Source organism: Heptranchias perlo, chromosome X (genome assembly GCF_035084215.1).
Source record: "Heptranchias perlo isolate sHepPer1 chromosome X, sHepPer1.hap1, whole genome shotgun sequence".
Lineage (NCBI taxonomy): Eukaryota > Metazoa > Chordata > Chondrichthyes > Hexanchiformes > Hexanchidae > Heptranchias > Heptranchias perlo.
The window spans coordinates 17,161,362-17,180,660 of NC_090370.1; the positions used below are offsets into that span (position 1 = coordinate 17,161,362).

Sequence of the window (19,299 nt, forward strand, 5' to 3'; positions counted from 1 at the left end):
GGTCTCCCATTTAAGACGGAGATGACGAGAATTTTTTCTCTGAGGGTCGTGAGTCGGTGGAACTCCCTTCCCCAGAGAGCGGTGGAGGCAGGGTCATTGAATATTTTTAAGGCTGAGTTAGATAGATTCCTGATTAACAAAGGAGTCAAAGGTTATAGTAGGTAGACGGGAAAGTAGGGTTGAGGTCACAATCAGATCAGCCATGATCTTATCAAATGGCAGAGCAGATTCGAGGGGCCGAATGGCCTTCTCCTGCTCTTAATTCATATGTTTGTATATTCATAAACTACAAAAGTGATGACAACTGACAAGGGAATAAATGTTGGCACTGCTTCTTTATAAACTAATTGTACATAAAGTACACCATCATTTCAGGCTTGGCTACATACCAATCAAAAATCAGATCTGTAAAGACCCACCAGAAAATTGCCTACACTAAATGCACAAAAACTCTTTATACTAAATGAAGATAGTAAATTTTTATACATAAATACAGTTCATTAAATCTGTTTTTTTCCTCTAAAAAGACTGCATGTTATCAGTAACATCATACATTTGAGCACCTCACCCACTAAATCAGGGTGTGATAAACATACAGATTGCACAATGTGAGAAAATACAGAGCAGAAGGTTTTGCTGGTCAATAGGTTTTCACCAGTCTCAATAGTTACAGAAGGAACTTGTCAATCAGTTCCTATAGGCTGCAATGGCAATCAATCACTACTGTACAGTCCAGCAAAGGCCAAACTAGAGGGGTCCCCTAGGTAGGACATTCAAATTCCATGGTCCACTTGGAAATCCACACCCAATCGTCAGGAATTTCTTGGGGGCAATATTTGGACTTCCAATTTTTGACTTTACAGGGATTGTCACATTGAAGATCTGTGCATCCAACTTGGTTTTTCCCAGTTACATATTGGACTAAAGGCAACAATGTCAGTGCATCAGATACAGTTCAGACACATTTTAGGTTTGTGTCAGCTTCCAGATAATCAGATGTATGCTATAAGCCACTGTAACAGAGTTTGTATATGGTCGTACAGGTGAAGCCAATATTTTCTCCACATTCCAACATTAAAATGGAGCAAATACACCAGGCATCACAACATTTGTCCTCACACTTCATGAGCTGAAGTGTCCCAAAGAGGTAGGTTGGCAGTGGGATGGGACAAAAAGCTTCTGAAAATTAAACAATTTCTGTGCTCAAATAGTTCTACTTCATGGTTTCCTCCTTTTCTCTCCTGAAGCCACCGATCACTGGGGTATAATTTCACAACACCTGCAGCCCTCTGGTACCAGTGAGCGCTAGCCACTGCGAGGGGCTCAGTATCGCAACAGGTGGTGCATTTACCCACTGGGCGATTGGAGGAGCTGAAATAGTTCTACTCAATGAGCAAGTTGACACCGTCTGCTGTGGGAAATGGAAACATCACACCAGAACAGGACACAATGCTTTTCTGAAAAAGAGTGTTAGGGTCATTATAGGGGCAGTACAGAGTGAGTTCTAAATGGCAGCCAAGATGCTGGCACACAGTCCAAAGAACATTATTAAAGTCCCATTCTTCAGCACCATCAACCTATAATAAAAGTAGTTTATTCAGAAGCCATTAAGCATCATGGGGCAGGGTTGTAGCTGCAGTTGACAGTTGCTTTATTACAGTTACCTTATTGAGCTAAATTGTTTAACCAAGCATTCCTAAAATAAACAAGCAACATGGGGAGGGGAAGAGAAGAGACAGGTCACCTGAGCTCAGTCTGGACTAGATCACCAGACAATAATGGGTAGGTGTAGCAGAGATAGAGCGAGCTAGCACATTATTGAGGCTGGAAGTCACTTCCCAGACGCTCAATTTCATCCAGAAAGAAGTCCAGGTCATCCCTGCTGACCTGTGGGTTGATCAGGACCTGTCGGAAGAAGTTAACTTTGGTCCCATGCTGCTGGTAGCCAACCATCAAGCTGCCTCGTTTCATCATCCGCTCCTTGATAAATGGAGCCACCTAAACGCAACACAAAATGGTCAATGGTTAAAAAGGTACATCCACCTTTTGGAATCTTTCTCTTTCCCCCTGTATCCCCGTCCCCACCTCCCCTGAAGGTGCAGGCTCCTGCTGGGGTACAGTTCCACAGGTGCCAGGAGCCCTGCAGTACCTCGTCCAAATGGCCACCCTTTATGACGTTGAGTGGCAACAGAACATTCCAACATGGGGGGGGGGGGCATCACAGCTGAGTCTGATCCTGTCCTTACCCAATGTCCACATAGGCAGGACTCCTGGATAGAGACGAGGAAACCCCAGCTGGATTTTTTTTCCCTCTAAACTTGGCACACTGAGGCCGAAGACATCACTACCCCACCCGAGATCATCTAACTCAGCACAGTCCAGGGATGGAACCTGATCGGAGGAGAAATATTTTTGTATAGACTCCGTGCCACACCCAATAGTGCATTTACCTATTGAGCCATGTAGAAATGACCGACTGATCAGGAGATGATGCTTTCAACTTAACCAGCTTAGTGCAGTGAGGTGAATCCCTCTTTTTTGCCAAGCTCCTGGAGTTACAAACATTCACATTTTTGAAGCTTCACATTGTCAGCGAGACATCCTGTGCTTATTTACTGGTTTTAAAAAAGCTAGGAGGGTTTCCACAGGAACCTGATGCAGCGCAGCTCAATGGTCATTACTAAGGCTGTATTACAAGCTGCCTTTACGAACGGGGCTAGCAGAGTGTTTTGGGGAGTCATGTTTTGGTTCCTAAGCAGGTCAATGTCTAACTTCGAACAATTGTGGCGTAGGGAGTCTGAAACAATAGATCTTTAACAATCACTTCATTTATATTACAGCAGCCTCCCTGAAATGGGAGATGTAAATATCAAGTTACATTTTAAATCTAAAAAAAAAAAAAATCGGCAGATAAATGGAAACTACATGACATCAGGGTCTTCACTTTACTTCAGCTGAGAGCAAGCCGAGCTCCCAGTCCAACCGTTCACATCACCAGCCTGTTCAGACCTAGCCCCGAGGTCAGGCAGATCAGTTGTCAGAATAGTAAAGGAGCAAACAACTTCTAGGCAATTGTGCCCGCACGAGTCTTCAGTGGTTTCCCAAAGTACGATCAAGGCAAATTCAAAACGTGGCTTCTCCATATTGCAGAGATCCTTCTCCTGGGATAATGAGCATGTGGCCATCACCTTTTCCAATAACCAGCTCTCCATTTCTCCCTCCATTGCATGACCCAACTTTGTACATTATGACCACTTGCCTCGACCCCTCCACTGCCTCATTTTTGTCAGACACGCAGACATGAATGAGCCACAATTTCCTCCAATTAAACATGGAGACCAGTGCCATGATCTTCAGCGCCCACCACCGTATCCTTGTCACCAATTCTATCACCCTCCCACACCACCATCTCAGGCATCCTATTTGACCACAGCCAAGTATCTGACCTCATATCTTCTCCAATAACAAAGACCACAAACTTCCACCCGAGTAATATTGCCCGTCTCCGCCCCTGCCTCAGCTCATCTGCTGAAACCCTCATCCATGCCTTTGTCACTTCCAGACTCCACTATTCCAATGCCCTCTTGGCCAACCTCCCACCCTCCACGAACTTAAATTCATCCAATACTCTGCTGCCTGTATCTTAACTCGCACCAAATCCTGCTCACTAATCACCCCTGTCATTGCTGACTTACATTGGAAGTACTGGGGAACTGTGAGCCAATTTAAAATTTGCATCCTTATGTTTGAATCCCTGCATGGCCTTGCCCTCTCCATATTGGATAGCTCCTCCTCCGGACCACAGCCCCCCACCCCCACAAATTCTCCATTCCTCCGACTCTGGCCTCGTGCGTTCCGGTAAGAGGCTGATTATGTCAAAACAGACCACCAAGTAACATAGGACCAACCCACTGCACCACCCGGTCCCAGAGTGTGAAAGGACAGTGTGATAACCCACTGTATCACCCAGTCCCAGCGTGTGAAAGGACAGTGTGATAACCCACTGTATCACCCAGTCCCAGAGTGTGAAAGGACAGTGTGATAACCCACTGTATCACCCAGTCCCAGAGTGTGAAAGGACAGTGTGATAACCCACTGTATCACCCAGTCCCAGAGTGTGAAAGGACAGTGTGATAACCCACTGTATCACCCAGTCCCAGAGTGTGAAAGGACAGTGTGATAACCCACTGTATCACCCAGTCCCAGAGTGTGAAAGGACAGTGTGATGACCCACTGTATCACCCAGTCCCAGAGTGTGAAAGGACAGTGTGATAACCCACTGTATCACCCAGTCCCAGAGTGTGAAAGGACAGTGTGATGACCCACTGCACCATCCGGTCCCAGAGTGTGAAAGGACAGTGTGATAACCCACTGTATCACCCAGTCCCAGAGTGTGAGAGGACAGTGTGATAACCCACTGTATCACCCAGTCCCAGAGTGTGAGAGGACAGTGTGATAACCCACTGTATCACCCAGTCCCAGAGTGTGAAAGGACAGTGTGATAACCCACTGTATCACCCAGTCCCAGAGTGTGAAAGGACAGTGTGATGACCCACTGTATCACCCAGTCCCAGAGTGTGAAAGGACAGTGTGATGACCCACTGTATCACCCAGTCCCAGAGTGTGAAAGGACAGTGTGATAACCCACTGTATCACCCAGTCCCAGAGTGTGAGAGGACAGTGTGATAACCCACTGTATCACCCAGTCCCAGAGTGTGAAAGGACAGTGTGATGACCCACTGTATCACCCAGTCCCAGAGTGTGAAAGGACAGTGTGATAACCCACTGTATCACCCAGTCCCAGAGCGTGAAAGGACAGTGTGATAACCCACTGTATCACCCAGTCCCAGAGTGTGAAAGGACAGTGTGATAACCCACTGTATCACCCAGTCCCAGAGTGTGAGAGGACAGTGTGATAACCCACTGTATCACCCAGTCCCAGAGCGTGAAAGGACAGTGTGATAACCCACTGTATCACCCAGTCCCAGAGTGTGAGAGGACAGTGTGATAACCCACTGTATCACCCAGTCCCAGAGTGTGAAAGGACAGTGTGATAACCCACTGTATCACCCAGTCCCAGAGTGTGAGAGGACAGTGTGATGACCCACTGTATCACCCAGTCCCAGAGTGTGAAAGGACAGTGTGATGACCCACTGTATCACCCAGTCCCAGAGTGTGAAAGGACAGTGTGATAACCCACTGTATCACCCAGTCCCAGAGTGTGAAAGGACAGTGTGATAACCCACTGTATCACACAGTCCCAGAGTGTGAACGGACAGTGTGATAACACACTGTATCACCCGGTCCCAGAGTGTGAAAGGACAGTGTGATAACCCACAGCAGCACCCGGTCCCAGAGTGTGAAAGGACAGTGTGATAACCCACTGTATCACCCAGTCCCAGAGTGTGAAAGGACAGTGTGATAACCCACTGTATCACCCAGTCCCAGAGTGTGAAAGGACAGTGTGATAACCCACTGTATCACCCAGTCCCAGAGTGTGAGAGGACAGTGTGATAACCCACTGTATCACCCAGTCCCAGAGTGTGAGAGGACAGTGTGATAACCCACTGTATCACCCAGTCCCAGAGTGTGAGAGGACAGTGTGATAACCCACTGTATCACCCAGTCCCAGAGTGTGAAAGGACAGTGTGATAACCCACTGTATCACACAGTCCCAGAGTGTGAACGGACAGTGTGATAACACACTGTATCACCCGGTCCCAGAGTGTGAAAGGACAGTGTGATAACCCACAGCAGCACCCGGTCCCAGAGTGTGAAAGGACAGTGTGATAACCCACTGTATCACCCAGTCCCAGAGTGTGAAAGGACAGTGTGATAACCCACTGTATCACCCAGTCCCAGAGTGTGAAAGGACAGTGTGATAACCCACTGTATCACCCAGTCCCAGAGTGTGAAAGGACAGTGTGATAACCCACTGTATCACCCAGTCCCAGAGTGTGAGAGGACAGTGTGATAACCCACTGTATCACCCAGTCCCAGAGTGTGAGAGGACAGTGTGATAACCCACTGTATCACCCAGTCCCAGAGTGTGAGAGGACAGTGTGATAACCCACTGTATCACCCAGTCCCAGAGTGTGAAAGGACAGTGTGATAACCCACTGTATCACCCAGTCCCAGAGTGTGAAAGGACAGTGTGATAACCCACTGTATCACCCGGTCCCAGAGCGTGAGAGGACAGTGTGATAACCCGCAGCACCACCCGGTCCCAGAGCGTGAAAGGACAGTGTGATAACCCACAGCACCACCCGGTCCCAGAGCGTGAAAGGACAGTGTGATAACCCACTGTATCACCCAGTCCCAGAGTGTGAAAGGACAGTGTGATAACCCACTGTATCACCCAGTCCCAGAGTGTGAAAGGACAGTGTGATAACCCACTGTATCACCCAGTCCCAGAGTGTGAAAGGACAGTGTGATAACCCACTGTATCACCCAGTCCCAGAGTGTGAAAGGACAGTGTGATAACCCACTGTATCAGCCAGTGCCAGAGTGTGAGAGGACAGTGTGATAACCCACTGTATCACCCAGTCCCAGAGTGTGAAAGGACAGTGTGATAACCCACTGTATCACCCAGTCCCAGAGTGTGAAAGGACAGTGTGATAACCCACTATCACCCAGTCCCAGAGTGTGAAAGGACAGTGTGATAACCCACTGTATCAGCCAGTCCCAGAGTGTGAGAGGACAGTGTGATAATCCACTGTATCACCCAGTCCCAGAGTGTGAAAGGACAGTGTGATAACCCACTGTATCACCCAGTCCCAGAGTGTGAAAGGGCAGTGTGATAACCCACTGTATCACCCGGTCCCAGAGCGTGAAAGGACAGTGTGATAATCCACTGTATCACCCAGTCCCAGAGTGTGAAAGGACAGTGTGATAACCCACTGTATCACCCAGTCCCAGAGTGTGAAAGGGCAGTGTGATAACCCACTGTATTACCCAGTCCCAGAGTGTGAGAGGACAGTGTGTTAACCCACTGTAACACCCAGTCCCAGAGTGTGAAAGGACAGTGTGATGACCCACTGTATCACCCAGTCCCAGAGTGTGAGAGGACAGTGTGATAACCCACTGTAACACCCAGTCCCAGAGTGTGAGAGGACAGTGTGATGACCCACTGTATCACCCAGTCCCAGAGTGTGAAAGGGCAGTGTGATAACCCACTGTATTACCCAGTCCCAGAGTGTGAAAGGACAGTGTGATAACCCACTGTATCACCCAGTCCCAGAGTGTGAAAGGACAGTGTGATAACCCACTATCACCCAGTCCCAGAGTGTGAAAGGACAGTGTGATAACCCACTGTATCACACAGTCCCAGAGTATGAAAGGACAGTGTGATAACCCACTGTATCACCCAGTCCCAGAGTGTGAAAGGACAGTGTGATAACCCACCGTATCACCCAGTCCCAGAGTATGAAAGGACAGTGTGATAACCCACCGTATCACCCAGTCCCAGAGTGTGAAAGGACAGTGTGATAACCCACGGTATCACCCAGTCCCAGAGTGTGAAAGGACAGTGTGATAACCCACCGTATCACCCAGTCCCAGAGTGTGAGAGGACAGTGTGATAACCCACTGTAACACCCAGTCCCAGAGTGTGAGAGGACAGTGTGATGACCCACTGTATCACCCAGTCCCAGAGTGTGAGAGGACAGTGTGATGACCCACTGTATCACCCAGTCCCAGAGTGTGAAAGGACAGTGTGATGACCCACTGTATCACCCAGTCCCAGAGTGTGAAAGGACAGTGTGATAACCCACTGTATCACCCAGTCCCAGAGTGTGAAAGGACAGTGTGATAACCCACTGTATCACACAGTCCCAGAGTGTGAACGGACAGTGTGATAACACACTGTATCACCCGGTCCCAGAGTGTGAAAGGACAGTGTGATAACCCACAGCACCACCCGGTCCCAGAGCGTGAAAGGACAGTGTGATAACCCACAGCACCACCCGGTCCCAGAGTGTGAAAGGACAGTGTGATAACCCACTGTATCACCCAGTCCCAGAGTGTGAGAGGACAGTGTGATAACCCACTGTATCACCCAGTCCCAGAGTGTGAGAGGACAGTGTGATAACCCACTGTATCACCCAGTCCCAGAGTGTGAGAGGACAGTGTGATAACCCACTGTATCACCCAGTCCCAGAGTGTGAGAGGACAGTGTGATAACCCACTGTATCACCCAGTCCCAGAGTGTGAGAGGACAGTGTGATGACCCACTGTATCACCCAGTCCCAGAGTGTGAAAGGACAGTGTGATGACCCACTGTATCACCCAGTCCCAGAGTGTGAAAGGACAGTGTGATAACCCACTGTATCACCCAGTCCCAGAGTGTGAAAGGACAGTGTGATAACCCACTGTATCACACAGTCCCAGAGTGTGAACGGACAGTGTGATAACACACTGTATCACCCGGTCCCAGAGTGTGAAAGGACAGTGTGATAACCCACAGCACCACCCGGTCCCAGAGCGTGAAAGGACAGTGTGATAACCCACAGCACCACCCGGTCCCAGAGTGTGAAAGGACAGTGTGATAACCCACTGTATCACCCAGTCCCAGAGTGTGAGAGGACAGTGTGATAACCCACTGTATCACCCAGTCCCAGAGTGTGAGAGGACAGTGTGATAACCCACTGTATCACCCAGTCCCAGAGTGTGAGAGGACAGTGTGATAACCCACTGTATCACCCAGTCCCAGAGTGTGAGAGGACAGTGTGATAACCCACTGTATCACCCAGTCCCAGAGTGTGAGAGGACAGTGTGATAACCCACTGTATCACCCAGTCCCAGAGTGTGAGAGGACAGTGTGATAACCCACTGTATCACCCGGTCCCAGAGTGTGAGAGGACAGTGTGATAACCCACAGCACCACCCGGTCCCAGAGCGTGAAAGGACAGTGTGATAACCCACTGTATCACCCAGTCCCAGAGTGTGAAAGGACAGTGTGATAACCCACTGTATCACCCAGTCCCAGAGTGTGAAAGGACAGTGTGATAACCCACTGTATCACCCAGTCCCAGAGTGTGAAAGGACAGTGTGATAACCCACTGTATCACCCAGTCCCAGAGTGTGAAAGGACAGTGTGATAACCCACTGTATCAGCCAGTGCCAGAGTGTGAGAGGACAGTGTGATAACCCACTGTATCACCCAGTCCCAGAGTGTGAAAGGACAGTGTGATAACCCACTGTATCACCCAGTCCTAGAGTGTGAAAGGACAGTGTGATAACCCACTATCACCCAGTCCCAGAGTGTGAAAGGACAGTGTGATAACCCACTGTATCAGCCAGTCCCAGAGTGTGAGAGGACAGTGTGATAACCCACTGTATCAGCCAGTCCCAGAGTGTGAGAGGACAGTGTGATAACCCACTGTATCACCCGGTCCCAGAGCGTGAAAGGACAGTGTGATAACCCACTGTATCACCCGGTCCCAGAGCGTGAAAGGACAGTGTGATAATCCACTGTATCACCCAGTCCCAGAGTGTGAAAGGACAGTGTGATAACCCACTGTATCACCCAGTCCCAGAGTGTGAAAGGGCAGTGTGATAACCCACTGTATTACCCAGTCCCAGAGTGTGAGAGGACAGTGTGTTAACCCACTGTAACACCCAGTCCCAGAGTGTGAAAGGACAGTGTGATGACCCACTGTATCACCCAGTCCCAGAGTGAGAGAGGACAGTGTGATAACCCACTGTAACACCCAGTCCCAGAGTGTGAGAGGACAGTGTGATCACCCACTGTATCACCCAGTCCCAGAGTGTGAAAGGGCAGTGTGATAACCCACTGTATTACCCAGTCCCAGAGTGTGAGAGGACAGTGTGATAACCCACTGTATCACCCAGTCCTAGAGTGTGAAAGGACAGTGTGATAACCCACTATCACCCAGTCCCAGAGTGTGAAAGGACAGTGTGATAACCCACTGTATCACACAGTCCCAGAGTATGAAAGGACAGTGTGATAACCCACTGTATCACCCAGTCCCAGAGTGTGAAAGGACAGTGTGATAACCCACTGTATCACCCAGTCCCAGAGTGTGAAAGGACAGTGTGATAACCCACCGTATCACCCAGTCCCAGAGTATGAAAGGACAGTGTGATAACCCACCGTATCACCCAGTCCCAGAGTGTGAAAGGACAGTGTGATAACCCACGGTATCACCCAGTCCCAGAGTGTGAAAGGACAGTGTGATAACCCACCGTATCACCCAGTCCCAGAGTGTGAGAGGACAGTGTGATAACCCACTGTATCACCCAGTCCCAGAGTGTGAAAGGACAGTGCGATAACCCACTGTATCACCCAGTCCCAGAGTGGGAGAGGACAGTGCGATAACCCACTGTATCACCCAGTCCCAGAGTGTGAAAGGACAGTGTGATAACCCACGGTATCACCCAGTCCCAGAGTGTGAAAGGACAGTGTGATAACCCACTGTATCACCCAGTCCCAGAGTGTGAAAGGACAGTGTGATAACCCACCGTATCACCCAGTCCCAGAGTGTGAGAGGACAGTGTGATAACCCACCGTATCACCCAGTCCCAGAGTGTGAAAGGACAGTGTGATAACCCACCGTATCACCCAGTCCCAGAGTGTGAAAGGACAGTGTGATAACCCACTGTATCACCCAGTCCCAGAGTGTGAAAGGACAGTGTGATAACCCACTGTATCACCCAGTCCCAGAGTGTGAAAGGACAGTGCGATAACCCACTGTATCACCCAGTCCCAGAGTGGGAGAGGACAGTGCGATAACCCACTGTATCACCCAGTCCCAGAGTGGGAGAGGACAGTGCGATAACCCACTGTATCACCCAGTCCGAGTGTGAAAGGACAGTGTGATAACCCACTGTATCACCCAGTCCCAGAGTGTGAAAGGACAGTGTGATGACCCACTGTATCACCCAGTCCCAGAGTGTGAGAGGACAGTGTGATAACCCACTGTAACACCCAGTCCCAGAGTGTGAGAGGACAGTGTGATGACCCACTGTATCACCCAGTCCCAGAGTGTGAAAGGGCAGTGTGATAACCCACTGTATTACCCAGTCCCAGAGTGTGAGAGGACAGTGTGATAACCCACTGTATCACCCAGTCCTAGAGTGTGAAAGGACAGTGTGATAACCCACTATCACCCAGTCCCAGAGTGTGAAAGGACAGTGTGATAACCCACTGTATCACCCAGTCCCAGAGTGTGAAAGGACAGTGTGATAACCCACTGTATCACCCAGTCCCAGAGTGTGAAAGGACAGTGTGATAACCCACCGTATCACCCAGTCCCAGAGTATGAAAGGACAGTGTGATAACCCACCGTATCACCCAGTCCCAGAGTGTGAAAGGACAGTGTGATAACCCACGGTATCACCCAGTCCCAGAGTGTGAAAGGACAGTGTGATAACCCACCGTGTCACCCAGTCCCAGAGTGTGAGAGGACAGTGTGATAACCCACTGTATCACCCAGTCCCAGAGTGTGAAAGGACAGTGCGATAACCCACTGTATCACCCAGTCCCAGAGTGGGAGAGGACAGTGCGATAACCCACTGTATCACCCAGTCCCAGAGTGTGAAAGGACAGTGTGATAACCCACGGTATCACCCAGTGCCAGAGTGTGAAAGGACAGTGTGATAACCCACTGTATCACCCAGTCCCAGAGTGTGAAAGGACAGTGTGATAACCCACTGTATCACCCAGTCCCAGAGTGTGAAAGGACAGTGTGATAACCCACCGTATCACCCAGTCCCAGAGTGTGAGAGGACAGTGTGATAACCCACCGTATCACCCAGTCCCAGAGTGTGAAAGGACAGTGTGATAACCCACCGTATCACCCAGTCCCAGAGTGTGAAAGGACAGTGTGATAACCCACCGTATCACCCAGTCCCAGAGTGTGAAAGGACAGTGCGATAACCCACTGTATCACCCAGTCCCAGAGTGGGAGAGGACAGTGCGATAACCCACTGTATCACCCAGTCCGAGTGTGAAAGGACAGTGTGATGACCCACTGTATCACCCAGTCCCCGAGTGTGAAAGGACAGTGTGATAACCCACTGTATCACCCAGTCCCAGAGTGTGAAAGGACAGTGTGATAACCCACTGTATCACCCAGTCCCAGAGTGTGAAAGGACAGTGTGATAACCCACTATCACCCAGTCCCAGAGTGTGACTGGAAAAAATGGGTTATCGCACTGTTCTGTCATTCCATATAAGGTTAGCAGACCCAGATTTGCGGGTGTTGACACAATGGGCTGAATGGTCTCCTTCTGTGCCATAAATTTTCTATAAGTTCAAGAAAGAAAGGCAACAACCTCCTCTCACTTTCTTTCAATTTCCATACCAAAAACAATTCCATTATTCATGGTTGAGTCACCCAATTTTTCAAGCGTGGAGGGAGATTGAAATTGGCAGCTAAAGACTATTCCTAGTGCACCCTCACCTTTCCGAGGTTTTTCCAGAAGTCAGGGGTCTCCTCTTTCCCTCGTAGGCTGGGTGGGATGTACCAGAAGCAGACATTGACACACTGAGGCTGCAAGAGAGTGCAAGAGTAAATGTTTACCCGTTAAAGACTCCAGCTTTCCCCCGCTCAGTTGTATCTCTGAAATCATACGTGCTTGAAAAAAGCAGAGACAGCCCTCCAAGAATGTGACAACTCAAAGGCAGGCCTGAATTCAAGCCAGTGACGTAGAAAATGTCGTTACACTGAAAGTGTGCTCGGACACAGGTTTGCAGTGGAAGCTGTAAAAATTCCCAACATTCCTTCACTCAAATTGGAGGGAAAAAGACAAGTACACGAAAGCTTGAAGGGGAGACAAGTGTGGACTTCAAAAGACTTTTTCTTTTTAAATAATGGCCCAACAGAAATTAAAGGATTTGAAGCCAGTCTCAGTGAGCAGAGGGTCAGGGCTGTAAGCAGCAGGTTTAGAATTGTGCAACCCCAGACTGGTGGGCCATTACTTTGGGTCCAGAGACTTGCTCCCATGGAAAATTAAACCAGAATGCACCATGTTAAACACTTTATAACTTTGCAAATGACAGCTTTGCAGTTTGAAAGTAAAGGACTTGCATTTGTAGAGCTCCTTTGATGTGGGCTAAGGGGTGAGTTTTTACACAGGGTCTTAAAAAGGAGGGAGGAGGGGTTTAGGGAGGCAATTGCAGAAAATGGGGCCTAGGCAGCTGAAGGAACGGCTGCCAACAGAGGGGAGCACAAAGCCCAAGTCAGGGGAATGGAGAGATAGGGGGAGTGTCGAGCTTGGAGGTTACAGAGGGCTTTAAACAGGAGGATGAGAATTAAAATTTAAGCAGTGGAGAGACTGAGAATCAATGTCAGTCAGCGAGGACAAGGGTGATGGGTGAGTGGGATTTGGTGCAGGATAGGATACAGGCAACAAAGTTTTGGATAAGCTGAAGATTATGTAGGATGAGTCATGGGATCTTTTACATCCACCTGAACAGGCAGACAGGGTCTCCGTTAATGTCCAATTTGAAAGATGGGGCATCCAATAATGCAGCACACCCTCAGTGCTGCACAGGGAGTGTCAGCCTAGATTATGAGCTCAAGTCCCTGGAGTGAGGCTTGAGCCCACAACCTTCTGATTCAGAGGTGAGCACTACCACTGAACCAAGGCTGAGGTAGGGCCAGAGGTGGGCAACATTAGAGGCTGAAGTAGGTAGTCTTTGTGACTGAGGATATGGAGCCCCAAATATTACACCAAGGTTGTGAACAGTCCGAGACAGTGGCTGGAATCTGTGGTGAGGGTGCAGAATGTGTGTTTGCGGCCAAAGATAATAGTTTTGGTCATCCCAAAGATTAGCTAGAGGAAACTGCGACTCATCCATTTTCCCTCCCCTCCACCACAGCTCTACCCAGGCATTTCCTCCTCCCCCTCCAGGCCCCTACCTCCAGTTTCAAACACCTGCAACAGGAGGTCAGTGGCCTCAGACGTGGAGCTGTACTGATCAGAAGGCAGAAAGATGAGGAAATAATGGGAGGGATAAGGATTTTCATCCACGAATGTGGTTAATTGGACAATATCCTCAATTACAAATAAAATTGTTTGGGTTGGGGGGGGGGGGGGCGCGAAGGACCACATTCTGGGGCTCGATATGTAGCCAAGTGTTTGTGACATTTTACCTCCATCAGTAGCTGAAAACCTTCTCTTTCTTTCATCTCATTGACCAAATACCTGGAAAAATTAAAACCACAAACAGAATGTTAATACACAAAAATCTGACATGGAATCACTTACAGTCAAGGTAAAACCACATGTATGGTGCAAAGGGAAAGGTAAATCTACAAAAAAGCAGGCCTCGCCCCCTCCTTGTTCATGTACGTGGTGGTGGGAGGGGGGGGTGCAGCCTTCTCATGGTAGTTAACACACCCATATATGGGCATGTGTACGAAACCAGGCCACTGCCTCCCGTGCATGGGTAGAGCTCAAAAGGTCCATTGGGCGGATTTCTCACCAAAGCAGAGGATCAGTAGGAACGTCACACAATGGTGAAGAGGAAGGTACTTCTCGATCTCTCTCCACCCCAAGACCTGCTGCTATAAATATGCTACTCCGTTCTGCTCTCACCAAATCAGGAAATGTTATTCGAAGTTCGGGCTGGGGAAAGAATGAGTGATTTCACACTGCACAGGATATGCAGCGACAATGTGGAAAATTGCCCAGGTATGTCCTGTCCACAAAAAGCAGGACATATCCAATCCGGCCAATTACCACCCCATCAGTCTACTCTCAATCATCAGCAAAGTGATGGAAAGTGTCGTCGACAGTGCTATCAAGCGGCACTTACTCACCAATAACCTGCTCACCAATACTCAGTTTGGGTTCCACCAGGACCACTCGGCTCCAGACCTCATTACAGCCTTGGTCCAAACATGGACAAAAGAGCTGAATTCCAGAGGTGAGGGGAGAGTGACTGCCCTCGACATCAAGGCAGCATTTGACCGAGTGTGGCACCAAGGAGCCAGAGTAAAATTGAAGTCAATGGGAATCAGGGGGAAAACTCTCCAGTGGTTGGAGTCATACCCAGCACAAAGGAAGATGGTAGTGGTTATTGGAGGCCAATCATCTCAGCCCCAGGACATTGCTGCAGGAGTTCCTCAGGGCAGTGTCCTAGGCCCAAACATCTTCAGCTGCTTCATCAATGACCCCTCCATCATAAGGTCAGAAATGGGGATGATTGCAGTGTGTTTAGCTCCATTCACAACCCCTCAGATAATGAAGCAATCCGTGCCCACATGCTGCAAGACCTGGACAACATCCAGGCTTGGGCTGATAAGTGGCAAGAGTCCAATCACCTCCCCTTGACATTCAATGGCATTACCATCGCCAAATCCCCCACCAACAACATCCTGGGGGTCACCATTGACCAGAAACTTAACTGGACCAGCCACATAAATACTGTGGCTACGAGAGCAGGTCAGAGGCTGGGTATTCTGTGGCAAGTGACTCACCTCCTGACTCCCCAAAGCCTTTCCACCATCTTCAAGGCACAAGTCAGGAGTGTGATGGAATACTCTCCACTTGCCTGGATGAGTGCAGCTCCAACAACACTCAAGAAGCTCGACACCATCCAGGACAAAGCAGCCAGCTTGATTGGCACCCCATCCACCACCCTAAACATTCACTCCCTTCACCACCGGCGCACAGTGGCTGCAGTGTGTACCATCTACAGGATGCACTGCAGCAACTCGTCAAGGCTTCTTCGACAGCACTTCCCAAACCCGCGACCTCTACCACCTAGAAGGACAAGAGCAGCAGGTACATGGGAACACCACCACCTGCACGTTCCCCTCCAAGTCACACACCATCCCGACTTGGAAATATATCGCCGTTCCTTCATCGTCGCTGGGTCAAAATCCTGGAACTCCCTTCCTAACAGCACTGTGGGAGAACCTTCACCACACGGACTGCAGCGGTTCAAGAAGGCGGCTCACCACCACCTTCTCAAGGGCAATTAGGGATGGGCAATAAATGCTGGCCTTGCCAGCGACGCCCACATCCCATGAACGAATAAAAAAGGATAGCCTTTCCTCCTAGTCATGAGTCAGCGCACAGATGTACAACAGCATGAAGTTTTGTGCCAGACGGACCAGGCATGAAGAATGAACAGAATTGGACATCAGTGAAATGGACAGAGGAAGCAAGGGGAAGAGGTTCTGAGAGGTCCAGTAATTTGGGAGGGGAGGAATGGGGAGAGAGACAGAGAGTGCGTGCATGCAGAGATGGAGGACACGCGAGAGAGAAAATGAGAGAGTATGCAAGAGAGGGAGCAAGTGAGAATGGACAAAAGAAAGGTGAGCATACGTCAGAAAGAGATTGTGTATGCAAGAGATACAAAGTAGTGGAGAAGCAAAAAGGACAGAAGTGTGGGGAAACAGCCGGCCAGATAAATATATTTGTTCACAGATGTGAAGCACAAAGGGCAGAAACAGTTATAGTTTCCATCTTCTCCTGGATGTTCACATTCATGCACAGACATGGAGAACACACACTTACCCGAGTTATACATGGGGAAGGCGCAATGACGTAAATCGGTAACACGATGTCACCACATTACTCATTACATCTGCCCCAGAAACCCCTCAACTTTTAGAGGAAAAAAAAACAATTACAGTTTGGAAAAGTAAGTTCCCCCCCCCCCAGAGTGGGAGGATGGGTAGAAACCCCCTGAACAATGAAACTATACTGAACACTCAGCATCACCTCCAAAGACTGGCCAGTGTCCAGTGAACACTTGGCTCCATCCCCTCCTGGAGGTAGTGGTTAGCTAGTGTGTGGGGATGGAGCGATGACTCGGGTGAATTTGCAGCAGAAACCTTCTCTACTTTTATATCTGACCAAAGAGTAACAAAGTGGGTGGATCCTGTTTGGAGGAGAATCTGGGTGAGACTCAATTGAACACTGATGGGATCCACCTGGCTAAGAGACTTTGCCCGATGCTTTAGTTATAGAGAGCCCTTAAACATGATGCTCAGCCAATGAAGATACATGGCTGTTCAGAACAAGTTCCAATACAGGTATAAAGTAAACAGTGTTGGGGCAAAAAGACTATCAGTGATTCTAATCTTCAATTTTTTTTGAAAATGTCATCGTGTTCCCCAATGATATCAGATGAAACCTTTTCGTCTCCTCCAATTTATAAAAAAGTGTCAGCCTTGGCTCAGTGGTAGCACACTCACCTCAGAGTCAGAAGGTCACGGGCTCAAGCCCTACTCCAGAGACTTGAGCACATAATCCAGGCTGACGCTCCAGCACAGTACTGAGGGAGTGCTGCACTGTCGGAGGTGCCATCCTTCAGATGAGACGTTAAACTGAGACAGAGGTCCCGACTGCCCTCTCAGGTGGATGGAAAAGATCCCACGGCCACTATTGGAAGAAGTGCGGGGAAGTTCTCCCCGGTGTCCTGGGGCCAATATTTATCCCACAATCAACATCACAAACAGATTATCTGGTCATTATTTCATTGCTGTTTGTGGGATCTCACTGTACACAACTTGGCTGCTGCATTTCACCTCCCCCCCCACCTTTTCAGGGGGAAATGGAAGATAAATAACTATAAACTTCTCATGGAGAGTTGGCTTGTGGGGGGGGGTTGGTGAGCGATCGGGGAAGATCTGCCCTTTTGTCGGCCTAATTGGTTCCCAGCCATTAGAACTCCAGGTAGCTAACGACAGACGACCTTCTCCGTGTGAAGGTCCACACAACATTTGGAAGATACAATTTATTTCCACCCTCTTATCCTTTTCGGATGCATCACCAAATGGACTCTGACCAATCCAAGCCAAATGACAACTTGCATTTATATAGCGCCCTTAACGTAGTAAAACCTCCCAAGGCGCTTCACAGGAGCGATTATCGAACAAAATTTGACACCGAGCCACATAAGGAGATATTAGGACAGGTGACCAAAGCTTGGGCAGAAGTCGGTTTTTAAGGAGCATCTTAAAAGGAGGCGGAGAGGTTTATGGAGGGAATTCCAGAGCTTAGGGCCTAGGCAGCCGAAGGCACGGCCGCCAATGGCAGAGCGATTAAAATCGGGGGATGCACAAGAGGCCAGAATTGGAGGAGCGCAGAAATCTCAGAGGGTTGTAGGGCTGGAGGAGGTGACAGAGATAGGGAGGGGGGAGGGAGGGCGAGGGCCGTGGAGAGATTTGAACACAAGGATGAGAATTTCAAGACGAGGTTGCCAGCCCAGAAGCCAATGTAGGTCAACGAGCACAGGGGTGATGGGTGAACGGGACTTGGTGCGAGTTAGGATACGGGCAGCAGAGTTTTGGATAATCTGAAGTTTACGGAGGATGGTAGGTGGGAGACTGGACAGGAGAGCATCGGAATAGTCTGGTCTAAAGGTCTAAATTGGCACAGTCATGGCCCCGACACTAACCTGGTGTAGGCGAAAGCGCGGTCGATCCTTTCCTCCAGCCCTTGAGTACCAACAGCTTTCCACATCAGCCATAGCTTGAGGCAGTCCACCTTCCGACCACACTGCAGAGACTTGTCACCAGTGTCGTAACAGATATCGTAGAACTTGTCCGGCTGGAAGAGGTAGCTGGCATTGGCCGAGTGACACCTCTTCAGGAGCTCCTGGAAAAAAGACAAGCAAAAATCAACAACAGGTGGGCAAGAAACAGGGGTACAGCCACAGCACAGGGCCCCTTACAGAGGGGATCTTGTGGAAATGGAAGCAACAGCTATTAACCAATTAACTAGTTACCTGATTGAAGGAACTTAAATCTTTTGCAAAGCAAACACCAGAACTCGAGCCCTGCTCCCACGTGGAGAGAGGGGTTTCGATGCAAGAATTCATGCTGATAAAATCCAACTACACATGACAAAGAAATACACCATCGCAGGGGATATGACGGGTTAAACATTCCCCTACATCGGAGAGCTCGACTTCAGCACAGTCTGATGGGAAAGTCTCCTCAAATCAGCCAGCTGCAAGGGTCCCATGTGAAACAACGTGGGGCCATGTGAGAGCTATAGCATCAAATGGCACAGGATGGTTGGTGTGGGAAATAGAGAATGTCACAAGGACAAGCATACTGTGGGAGTACAGCAGTTGTGAGGCTCACCTCCCATCGGTGTGATTACTGCATTATAGTGTCAGCCTAACCTGAAACCACAATGGAGGATTAGCCTCTAATCCAAAAGAGGAAATCTGACCTAGTGCCAGGAAGGACTGCTCATTCAGCCCTGCGACACAATGCCCCAATACTGCCAGCTTTTGACATTAGTGATGGGCACGTAGAAGCTGGGCTCTTGACGCTGACACCTGTGGGGGGAGGGGGTCATCAGCAA

At 49.2% G+C, this 19,299-nt stretch overlaps 1 protein-coding gene across 1 annotated transcript in view; it reads right to left on the reverse strand.

Annotated features, from left to right (window-relative positions):
* Nucleotides 1-316: 316 nt before the first annotated feature.
* The window catches only part of csad (cysteine sulfinic acid decarboxylase), a 77,418-nt gene continuing 58,435 nt past the window's right edge, over nt 317-19,299 (reverse strand). Inside the window, exons 12-15 of the mRNA XM_067976790.1 lie at nt 18,383-18,582; nt 14,121-14,172; nt 12,426-12,515; nt 317-1,998 (exon numbers count right to left, since the gene is read on the reverse strand). Coding sequence (XP_067832891.1) covers nt 1,816-1,998; nt 12,426-12,515; nt 14,121-14,172; nt 18,383-18,582 — 525 coding nt within the window. The 3' untranslated portion in view covers nt 317-1,815. The remainder of the gene's footprint in view (nt 1,999-12,425; nt 12,516-14,120; nt 14,173-18,382; nt 18,583-19,299) is intronic.